General features: G+C 37.2%; 1 protein-coding gene across 1 annotated transcript in view; it reads left to right on the top strand.

Annotated features, from left to right (window-relative positions):
* Positions 1-12304, top strand: part of ATM (ATM serine/threonine kinase) — a 78847-nt gene that overhangs the window by 27370 nt on the left and 39173 nt on the right. The window contains exons 18-26 of the mRNA XM_063305809.1: positions 94-176; positions 255-410; positions 2419-2494; positions 2594-2724; positions 3403-3523; positions 4274-4456; positions 5768-5928; positions 6601-6847; positions 10926-11044. Of these exons, the coding sequence (XP_063161879.1) occupies positions 94-176; positions 255-410; positions 2419-2494; positions 2594-2724; positions 3403-3523; positions 4274-4456; positions 5768-5928; positions 6601-6847; positions 10926-11044 (1277 nt within the window). The remainder of the gene's footprint in view (positions 1-93; positions 177-254; positions 411-2418; positions 2495-2593; positions 2725-3402; positions 3524-4273; positions 4457-5767; positions 5929-6600; positions 6848-10925; positions 11045-12304) is intronic.

Genomic DNA, 12304 nt, shown 5'->3' with positions numbered 1-12304 from the left:
TATAAACACAGTATAATTTTGTTTCATTCAGTTGAACAAAAATACTGGACTATTTTTTTCTGATATTATGTCTTTAATTCTGGTTTGTACTAGTATTTAGTCTTGTTGAAGGAACTTCCCAGAGGAGAAAACCCCTTGCCAGAAGATTATGTTGTCTCATTACTCAAGCTTCTACCGTAAGAAAATAATCTTCCTTAATAAAATTAATTTGCTATTTATATTTTGAGATACAAATGTTTAGTTATTTCCTGTAGGAAGATATGTTCCTTTTATCGCCGGGATCAAGATGTTTGCTCAGCAATACTACATAATCTTCTTCCAGTGGTCAATATTTTGGGAACCTTCAGTACAAATTCTGAAGATTTAAGAGAAGCTCGGTGTCAAGTCTTAACTGTTGTTGGAGCATTTTGGTAGGTTAAATGTAATTTCAACTGCAAATTATTCCCTATTAGCGAAAGATTGAAGGGAAGATCTTCCTGAATGCATAATATGATATGCTTCCTAAACATTTCACAATACAACCATGTTAGGCAAGTTCCACTTGGTCTCCAGCTCCCTTTTTTTTAGGCAAGATGTTAGAGAAGGTAGTAAGGTGATGGTTACACAGCATCCTAGATGAATCTAGAACTTTCAGACTGAGTATAGCTCTATGTGTGGGGTGAAAATGGCATTTGTCACTCTAGTGGGTAACCAGTTTTGAGATCTGGTTGGAGAGAGAGTGGCCTTTCTTATCCTGGTGAACCTCTCAGCAGTGTTTAATACCATCAATTATAGTAACCCTCTTGATCACCCATCTGGGCTGGGAGGCACTGTTCTGTAGGGTTCCCCTCCTGCCTCTGTGGTCAGCTCCAGTCTGTGGCATGGGGTGATAAATGGTTGTTCCCTTGGTGACTCCTCTCTAGGCTGCCACAAGGCTTGGCTCTCTCCCCGTGCTATTTAGCATCAATATGAGACTGCTGGGAGAGGTCATCAATCAATTTGGTGTGAATTATAAATATAAATATGATGAACTAGTTGTAGATCTTTACCCTAGTCTGATTTGGAGATGCCATGGAAATCTTCACTCAGTGTCTAGAGGCTGTGAGGAACTGGATAGGACAAAACAAGCTTAAATTGAATCCTAGGAAGATGGAAGTACCGTTCATTCAAAAGCCATTTGTCTCACGGGTTGCTTTTGCATTGGCTCTGGACAGTCACGCTCTTAAAAGAGCAGGCCTAAGACTTGGCAATTCTCCAAGATTTGTGGCTCTTCCTTGATAGGCAGACTCAGTGGCCAGGGAGCCTTGGCTGGTGTTCCACTTGCCCTCCTCAGTACTGTAGAAATGAAAATCTGCCAGCTAAAAATCTGGCCCCATCTCCCCTTTCAGCAACTGGCTGGATCTTCAAAGTGGCACAAGACCCACCATTTAATCCCCATCCCCTTCCCTGATTAACATTGTTCTCCCAACTTCATGTGATCTTTTTAAAGCGGTATTTCATCCATTGGTAGATAATCTCTAAAAACATCATCTTTGTCACTCCTGTCTTTGGTTACATGTATCTCTCTTGTTACTATATTTTGAAGCATTTTTAATAGCAGTAAAGTAAGTGCAGAAATAAGTGTTGATTTTGCTGTCTGGTGTGTTCTTTCATTTGCTTTCTTTTTATTAGCTTGATAGCAGGAATGCCATAGTCGTTTTTTCTTTTTTTTTAATTACCAGATAGCTTTTATTAATCCATTTTCAAACATAAAATATGGTAAAATAAAAGTGAATGATTTACCGTACACAAAAACAAAAGGAAAGGAAAAAAAGTTGTGACAGAAACATTGTTTATGTTATACAATAGTAATATAATTATGTAAATACAATATACTTAAGTAAAATTAAGCATAAAATATGCTTATGTATAATTAAGTATAAGCATACTGATTTCAATCAAATTTACTCCTAAATGTGTGTATCCAAGCTTCAGTATTCAAAGACTGTGAGAACAATTCAGTTAAGTGTGTCTTAACAGTATAAGTCTTGGCTTGAGTTTCTATAAGAAATTCCTACTAGCTTTACTGGCAGTTGTTCTGAAATAGATATGCCTAGGATTTGCAACTTGTTTATCCATTCAATCAGTTTTTATATTGCTGCACTCAAAGGATATGATTGTTTTGAAGTCACAAGAGTAATTTATTTAGTGCAATTCAAGCTATAATGCTATAGTGGTGGCAATAGATACCTTTTAATAAAACTTAACAAAATGTAACATGATGCTTAGCTATACCAATTATTGACACGGTTTAACTTTTCTGAAATTTAAAAATTAACGAAGTTCCTTTGAAGCATTTAATGAAAAGCTTGTGTATTTCAAAAATACTAAGAACAGGTTACAGTCAGACTTTTCTTCAAAACTGGGTTACATTTTGTTATTAAATGCTTTCTGTTTCAGGCACTTAGCAAATGAAGGGCAATGTTCAGTTCCAGTAAGAATAGCTTTAGTGAATTGTATGACAGCCTTCCTTCACGTAAGTAAAAATCCAGAAGCATTTAAGAACTACTACTACTACTTATTTGGGGTTTCTGAATCCATAAAAATATAATGAGGACATTTCCTTTTTCCCCAGGCTGACCCTCATTCAGAATGGGCTGTGCTTACGGTTAAATGTGAAAATGTACCTGTGAGAGATACTTTTCCTCAGTTCCTTGCAGATAACAACTTTCAAGTTTGTATGATTGCGGCTAGGTCAGCAATCAGGTACACGTGTTCACAGTTTTAGAGATACGATTTTATGCTTTTTATGCCTGTTTTAGATATATGATTTTATGCCTGTATTAAAATTGCTTATCCTGTATTACTAGTTCATTAAAATTATGTAGCAGTTCATCTTCCTGCAGAAAAATATGGCATGAGAATGAACAGCCAAGGCACCTGTTCTAACCGTTCTTATTTCAAATGGTTCATGTTTGAAGATTTAGGGTAGATCTAGAGACCCAGCACTTCATGTTAACATCTGTTTCCATTGCTTAGGAGGCAGAAGAAAAATACTTCGTTCTAGTAAATAACAGTATGAGAAAAGATGGATCTTTCTTCAGGAAGATGACAGTTGGATTTTGAAAGTGCTGCAGTAGTCTGTTATGTCTGTTTCTCTTTCAGTTTGTGTCCATGTCTTGTAAAAGAATGAGCTGGCCAGTTTTTAGTTAAACTCTTATTCTACAAGCTGATTACTTTTGGGAAGAAATTCAAGCTGATAAAATTTTCACTTGTATTTATAACACTAAGTCTATCTTTTTAGACAAAGGTATGTGTTGCTTAGTTAAGAAATTGCTTCAGAGAAAAAAAAACCATAAGAACAAAATAGAAACACCTTATTTTAGAAAACAAAGAATATACACATTAATTCTAAATTGCTTTTTTTCTCCATTTGATTGTAAGCCTGTTCCAAGATGTGAAACTGAGAGATGCTAGTGGTTTATTGAAAGGTCTTCCTTTGAAGTTCCAGCAAAGAGCTTTTGAGAACTTGTACATCAAAGTTCAAGAAGGAGCAAAGAAATTGGTAATAATTATCACCAAGTATGGATGAAGGCTTCAGGTGTAAACATTTCCCTCATTTGTTGATCCAAGAGTATCTGTTTGAAAAGAGTTTATGTGAAGACTCTGTCTATGGCTCCTCCATCTGGTTTTCCATTTGGTACTTCGTTGGTTTTCTTTGATTTTCTCTGATTTTGTGCCACTGTTCCCTGCCCCATATTCCTTTTCCCTTACTTCACAGCTGCACTTCTGTTCCCAGTTCTTCCTGTTTTTCCTGCCTGCTTACCACCTTTCTTCTCCCTTCTACCCCCCGGATTCCTATCCTACTTTTTCCAGCCACAGATGCCTTCCCAACCTGTTGCTGCCCTCCTCATCCTCACTGGTGTTCTCCACCATTTGGGCATCATCCTAACCTTCCCATGAGAACCCCTGGCTTGCCATTCTCTTTTCTTTTCTTAGAAAGTCTCTTGAGAGAATGACTCAAAGCTTTGGCAGCTAATTCAGTTTTAAAGGACAGAGAGCTCAGTGCCTTGGTGCTGAAAGAAGGAGGTGTGTGGGAATAAAAGGGCACCTGGGCCATGTTAGACTCTACAACACTTAAACATTTAGAAAATCTTTTGAACAGTCTGTGAATTTAGACTGATTTGATCTGTCCTGGTAGACCTCTTTGATCAGTTCTTATACCTGTGTTGGAACGCTATTTTAATAAAAATATAATTTAAAGCTTCTATGTGTGTAACTAAAAGAAGTTCTCTTTCATTTTGTGCTTTGTCAGTTGAAGGCACATGATACAGGGAACCAAGAAAGCCATCCTGATGAAGAGCATAACAGAAAAACGGTCTTACTCATGTTAATAACTATGATTTTGCACAGCAGTCCTGTGTGTGAGAAACAAGCATTGTTTGCTATTTTCCAGTGTGTGAACAAGAATGGATTAGATCCTCAGCTTGTAAGGAAGGTATGTGTGTTGAATTGGAGAATTGCTGAATTAAAGAAGATAAGTTCAAGTGCCTGCAGTAAATATTATTGTTCTACAGATTCCAAATAAGTGAAAGTAGGAATCTTGATTTTTATAAGGAGGGATATAAACATAAGTTATATTCTTCTCCTGCCCAGGATAGTCAGAGATTATATGGCCTTAATCAGCTTGGTGTAGCAAAATTCCTTCCCAGGGTTTTCGTATCTTTTGTTAAGTACAAAATTTCAGTTTCTTATTTCCAGCATTTCCCTGTAAAACTTTTCTGTTATTGATTCAGCTATTACCTTTGGTTTGTTCGAGTTCTCTGTTTTAAATCCTTTTAATATTGTTTTACCTTTTTATTAAAAAAAACCCTATTGTCTTTCTTTTCCTGTTCATGATTCCAGTAGGGAATACAAACACAAAAAGCTGCTCACAAGGCCTCATAATCAGAAGTAAGGCATGACCCCTACTGGAGCTCTGACTGCTCTTTTCTTCAGTACATGGATCCATGCTGCACTAGATTAAACAGAGCCTCTTCCAGAATCTGTAGATGTTGGCAGTTGCTGCCTTTGGGAAGTAGGCAATGAAGCAGTTCAAGGGCCTTACAAAAATAAGAATATTTTATACTAGCTGAAACTGATTAAAGACTGGTTTGGAGATGGACAGATTATGCTTCTGTCTTTATAGTAAGGGTCCAGTGTATCATTAACACTGGGGGGAGGGGGCATCTTTCTTGCAGCCAAAGTTTATGTTGCTAAGGGCAACTGTGATGCCATGATCTCAATAGAGGGTGCTATATTTTGGGCCCTTTATGGGTTTGGGGCAGGATTTGAGGGGGCTTAAGGGACAATATGGATGTCTTCAGCCTCAGCATGGTTTAGAAGCTATCCTAAATTTTTCCCTTAAATTGGAAAACTCTGCAAGCCTCTTAAGGGGCGAAGTGTAAAAATTAAGAAAATCAGTTCGGTCCTGCTCATTGTGGGGGCTGCTTTGGAGGTTATACAAGGCATACTGGGAGGGGACTGATCTACACTGAAGCATTTATTTAAGTCTTCCATGATTTTATACAGTAGTGTGTGTGTGTGTGTGTGTGTGTGTGTGTTATAGATTGCCCTGAGGACAGAGTTATTAAATAGTTATCCAGAATGTTAATTCTCTGTTCACTGAACTGAGTGGGAATACAAATACATTGAGAGACATCAATGGGAAACTTTAAGCATCTGAACCTTACTTTATAGACACCATAATGGATGCTATTAATGGTATTATCTTTGACTGTTGACAATCTTATTTATTTTTCAAATACAGGTATTAGAAAATATTTCTGGCTCTTTTGGCTATGAAAATACAGAAGATTTAATGAGCACCCATTTAGATTATCTTGTTCTTGAGTGGTTGAACTGTGGTTACAGCCTGTCAGTTTTTCCATATGTTTTGCTTAATTGCCCTACTTTGGAAGAGTTTTACAGGTATGCTTCTAAATTATACTTTTTTCTTGTAGATTGATTGCTGCAGCATTTACTAACTGATGTGCTATATTCTGAAATAGGCTTAAACTCTACTATAATTTAATGCAATGAAAGATGTATTATTTAATTTTGGAATTGACTTCATGCATTTAAAACAAGGTTGAGCATCCTTTTCAGGGCTGAAGGCCACAGTTGGTCTTTGAATGGCATACTTTAGATAGCACTTGTGAAAGTAGATGACAGGACCCAGTCAAAATTTATTTATTTATTTATTAGTCAAATTTAGATAGCCACCCATCTCATGGAAAGTGACTCTGGGCGCTGTACAAGGTTTATCTTAATTTCATCTCATTAACTTAATTCACTAATTAAAATTAAATATAGTTAATATAATTACTTCTTTGCTAACATTTTAAAAATCAGTATTTTTAATGTTACAACTTTGGAGGTTCCTGAGAATGATACTCAAGCTTTGGGTGCTCCATGGTGCCTTGGAGTCTGGTGTTGTGCACCTCTGTTGTAAAGTAAGTTCTCAATGCAGTGAAGTGGTCAGTGTCTAATCTGAACTGGCTGCTAGAATAATGTTTTGAGAATTCGATAGTTGCATGTCAACAGGGCTTTTATTTTTCAAATGTAATTTCATCATAATTCAATTAGATTTTATAATTGCAGATCCTGTTACAAAATCTTGATTCCACAACTAATAATTAGAGATCAGTTTGAAGAGGTAAAATCCATTGCCAGCCACATTGAAACAGAAGAAGTTCAGCTTCTGGTACAGTGCTTCCCCAAAATCCTTGTCAACATTCTTCCTTATTTTGCCTACCAAAACCATGAAGATAGTGAATTCACACAAAAAAGCAATACAGCTTCTAAAGTCTATGACATCCTGAAAGATGAAAATTGCTTAGGAAAGCAGGTAAAGTTTGAAAAAGAGTTTTTCTTTAAAAAAAGTTTGATTTTTATAACTTATAGTCTTAAATGAGAAGAATTTGAATGCTAAGAGATACTAGGTTAAAAAACATCAATTTCTAAATATTATTTCAGTTCTTAGGTAGAAGTAAGTAATTTCCACATCAGAAAAATCACTGAAATTCATAGCACGCATGTTTAAAGTTGGACATTTTTTGTTGATGTCATTTTTTGTTTGTTTGTTTTTATATTTCTGTGATTCTTCTGATCTATTCTGCATTTTTTCCATTTTGCATACAAAGTATGTTCAATACTATGCTCTGCACTCTGGTGTTTGTGTCCTTTCTGCTACCTCAGAATTACCTTTCCTCAAGCCATGGTAGTATTGATTTAAGATCTTACGCTGCAGGGGCTCCATATCAAACTGTATTTGGAAATTTTCTTCAGGTCTTAGACTGAAACAGAGAGGAATGTGGAATTAGTGGCATATACCCAGCTCTTTTAAACTAGGCTCTGTCATTAATTTGCTCCGGTCACATTAAAATAAACCTTTTGTGTAATTCAGCATCTTTTTGAACGAAATCAGAGGAGTCATGGCTCAGGGAAGTAGTAACTGTTTCCTTTTCAATTGGATTTTAAACCTTCATATTCAATTTTAAATCAGGTTCTAGAAGAAATGGGTTAACATCTTGTTGTCTCATACTGGCCAAGATGCTCAGGTTCTCTAGATATACTGTAGGCTGTAAGTCTATAGATTTCTCAGGCTTCATACTTAACCCAGATTTACTATTTTATGATACCGTCACATGCTTCAAACTGGAAGTTATGCTATTGTTTTCTTTTCAGTTGCAGGTCAGAAGTATTTCCTACCCTGACTTTAGGTTGAAAAAGAGCCTAATAATACTAGTATCATCATACTTAGATTCACTTTTCTTGCTGATCCCAAGACAGGAGCTTTAACCTTTTACTTCTTCAGCAAATCATCTTCAAGTTTGTCCAAGGTTTCCAAGAGACAGATGTTAGTTTTATGGTTCATCTGGTGAGCATCTATCCTCTTTATCAGAGCAATCAATTTTGCCCCACTTTTGCATGTGTTTTGCAATCCAGTCCTTTACCAAAGAACATTTTAACTTCTGAAAGAAACTTATTTTTATTTATATATCAAGATAGTAAGCAGAATGGCTGCTTTTTCGATTGATTGATTGATTGACTGACTGACTGACTGACTATGTGCCATCAAGTTGGTGTTAAGTCTTAGCAACTTTGTTGTTGTTTATTCGTTTAGTCGCTTCTGACTCTTCGTGACTTCATGGACCAGCCCACGCCAGAGCTTCCTGTCGGTCGTCAACACCCCCAGCTCCCCCAGGGACGAGTCCGTCACCTCTAGAATATCATCCATCCATCTTGCCCTTGGTCGGCCCCTCTTCCTTTTGCCTTCCACTCTCCCTAGCATCAACATCTTCTCCAGGGTGTCCTGTCTTCTCATTATGTGGCCAAAGTATTTCAGTTTTGCCTTTAATATCATTCCCTCAAGTGAGCAGTCTGGCTTTATTTCCTGGAGGATGGACTGGTTGGATCTTCTTGCAGTCCAAGGCACTCTCAGAATTTTCCTCCAACACCACAGTTCAAAAGCATCGATCTTCCTTCTCTCAGCCTTCCTTATAGTCCAGTTCTCGCAGCCATATGTTACTACAGGGAACACCATTGCTTTAACTATGCGGGCCTTTGTTGTCAGTGTGATGTCTCTGCTCTTAACTATTTTATCGAGATTGGTCATTGCTCTTCTCCCAAGGATTAAGCGTCTTCTGATTTCCTGACTGCAGTCAGCATCTGCAGTAATCTTTGCACCTAGGAATACAAAGTCTTTCACTGCTTCTACATTTTCTCCCTCTATTTGCCAGTTATCAATCAAGCTGGTTGCCATAATCTTGGTTTTTTTGAGGTTTAGCTGCAAACCAGCTTTTGCACTTTCTTCTTTCACCTTCATCATAAGGCTCCTCAGTTCCTCTTCGCTTTCAGCCATCAAAGTGGTATCATCTGCATATCTGAGATTGTTAATGTTTCTTCCAGAGATTTTAACTCCAGCCTTGGATTCCTCAAGGCCAGCTTGTCGCATGATGTGTTCTGCATACAAGTTGAATAGGTAGGGTGAGAGTATACAGCCCTGCCGTACTCCTTTCCCAATCTTAAACCAGTCCGTTGTTCCGTGGTCTGTTCTTACTGTTGCTACTTGGTCGTTATACAGATTCTTCAGGAGGCATACAAGATGACTTGGTATACCCATACCACTAAGAACTTGCCACAATTTGTTCTGGTCCACACAGTCAAAGGCTTTAGAATAGTCAATAAAACAGAAATAGATGTTTTTCTGAAACTCCCTGGCTTTTTCCATTATCCATCAGATATTGGCAATTTGGTCTCTAGTTCCTCTGCCTTTTCTAAACCCAGCTTGTACATCTGGCAATTCTCGCTCCATGAACTGCTGAAGTCTACCTTGCAGGATCTTGAGCGTTACCTTACTGGCATGTGAGATGAGTGCCACTGTTCGATAGTTTGAACATTCTTTAGTGTCTTAGCAACTACATAAATAGATTTTCTCCATGACAATCTGTCCCTAACATGGTCATTCAGGTCTTCCAATGGTGCACTCGATGCCACTATAACTGAGTCCATCCATCTTGCTGCTGGTTGTCCTCTTCTTCTCTTTCCTTCCATCTTTCCCAGCATTAGAGCCTTCTCTAGAAAGCTGGGTCTTCACATAATGTGTTTGAAGTAGGATAATTTGAGCCTGCTTATCTGGGTTGATTTGTTCAATGATCCATTTGTTTGTTTACTTAGCTGTCCATGATATTCTCAGAAGTCTTCTCTAACACCAAAGTTCAATAGCATCAATATTGTTCCTATTCTGCTTCTTCAAAGTTCAAACTTTTGCTTCCATAGGGTGTCACACTGATCTTTGTAGGTATAGACATATCATGGCATCTGAATATCTTTTCCAAGGCCTTCATGGCTGCTGTATTTCTTGACTGCTTGTTCCTTTACTGTTGATGGTTGATGCTAAAAAGCAGAAGCTATCTATCACTTCAATATTTCCATTATTAATTCTAAGGCTGGTTGTTGTACCTGTTTTCATTACATTGGTTACCTTTATATTTAATTTTAGTTCTCTGTTTTATTATGCTCCTTGACTTTTATTAGTAAACCATGCAGATCCTTTGCATTTTTGCTATTAGGGTAGTGTTATCAGCAGGTTATTGATGTTTATTCTTTTGATTTCCATGAGGCTAGGCTAGTTCTTCAGTTCATTTTTTTCATTCCTAAAATAAGTATCAGTTTAGAATAAAACTGGAGTTCATCCTATTGATTCCCCGCCCAGTCTAAGCAGTCATAGGTGTAGCTGTCCAATCTATTTTGTACATTAAAACAAATTTAAAGAAAGCCTCCTCTCCACAGATATAGACAGCTTCCAGCAAACGTCTACTTGGAAGGAATCTCATCATCCTTGGTAATTGCTGCCTCAGAAAATGTCAAGAACTGTGCTGCCTGGCTTCTTAAGCTTTTATTAACTTTTCAATTTGTTTTTCATTTAGCTGGTAATAGGCAATACATCGTAAAGTCCTGGAATTCTGTTTTCACATATTGCGTTGCTACAGTATTTAGTGCAAGCTCCACTTTCTTATTTCCCAGAGCTTGAGTAACAAAGAATGACAAATAGAAAGACAAGAGAACTTGTTTCTCTTGGAATTGGGTTGGGCATTTCCCCCCATTTCCCCCTCTTTTTAAATACATTTTTATTGGAATAATTCCTTAAATTTGATACCAAGCACCTTCTTTTCAAGTTTGTTTCAGAGATTTTTTTTTCTGAATAGTTTTTGCCTCAGTCAAAATGTTTTTTCAAAGAACCTCTTCTTTCTGCTTGGTGGAAAGCATATTACGTTTGTATCACAATATGGCAAACAAAGAGAAAACGAAATTATTTTAATATTTTATTAAATATAGTGCCAGAAGATTGATAAGTCAGGTAGTGTCCACATTAATTGTCTTTCGTCTTTTAAGGCTAGTCAACCTATGTTTTGTTTTTACAGCTGATAGACAGTTTATTTCATGACAGCTTACCAGAGATTGTCGTAGAGGTGTTGATGACCCTTCATGAGCCAGTCAATATCAAACCGGAAGAGAATTCTGACTTACTTAAATTTACAGGGTACAGTTTTCCTTTCTTCATTAATGTGTTGTATATTTTAAATTTGGGTGAAGTTTTCTTTATTTGTAAGCTGATTGTCCATGAGGATTGCATGTCAAGCAAAGGTAAAATACAGTAAAAAGGAATGGCAGTTTGAAGTTCGAAGATCTGCTGAGAACTGTTTCCTGTCATGTCTAAAATCACTTGGGAAGGGGACACATTAAGAAACTGGAGAAGTCTGTTTTGAAAAACGTTACTGTAACAATGAAAGAAAGGTCCCTTGTGCAAGCACCAAGTCATGTCTGACCCTTTGGGGGGATGCCGCTTTTGCGACGTTTTCGTGGCAGACTAGAGCAGGGTGGTTTGCCATTGCCTTCCCCAGTCACCTTCCCCAGCAAGCTGGGTACTCATTTTACCGACCTCGGAAGGGTGGAAGGCTGAGTTGACTTCAGCCGGCTACCTGAGAGAGAATCCAGCTTCCGCTGGGATCAAACTCGGGTCGTAGGGAGAGTTTTGGCTGCAATACTGCTGCCTACCATTCTGCACCACACAAGGCTATTATTACTGTAACAGTAGGTCAGTACAATTTTTCTTACTGTACAGTTTAACATATACTTTATGTATAAGTATAATGCTTTTTTCCTTAATCATACTTCACTGCATTTCAAATATATGTCTTCTGTGTTTCTTCAGCTGGTGGAACCTCTATTCAGGAATGTCTTTCATTGTGACTGTTAGTTAAGTATAGACCTAATTGATAGCCAGGCATATTTTAGAGCAACTGTTTACCTCCCTGAGTTACAGTGCTTCAGTCATAAATACATACTGTACTAATTATTTGAAAATAATAATTTGAGAGCAAAATAGTTTCATTTGCTTATTAATCAGTTTATAAGGCACCTCAGTCGCTGAAGCAACTCTAAGCAATGTACATTAAAAAGCAAAGAAAACAATAAAAACAATATAAATACCACATCAGAAAAGAAAAAAACAATAAATACCAGGGGATTCAAATTACTGAAACCTAAATCTACTAAAGAATGAAACTTTACTGCAACAGTTTAGGCACCCCTAGTCAAATTGCATTGTTAAATTGACAAACCCCCTATACATGTTACAGAGTTAAATGCAACATATTTCGCCAAATTTGAATGCATACTTCCTATTTAAGTGCAGTTGTTTACAGATTCAAAATGAGAAAATAGTGAATATGGCAGGTGTAAAAGTTTGAATGAACTTGCAAATACTCTGTATTTTGTAATACATGCTTTGGCAGAAATA

Source organism: Candoia aspera, chromosome 5, assembly GCF_035149785.1.
Source record: "Candoia aspera isolate rCanAsp1 chromosome 5, rCanAsp1.hap2, whole genome shotgun sequence".
NCBI classification, from domain to species: Eukaryota; Metazoa; Chordata; class Lepidosauria; order Squamata; family Boidae; genus Candoia; species Candoia aspera.
Note: the sequence above shows the minus strand (reverse complement) of the source record. Positions and strands in the feature narration are given on the sequence as shown.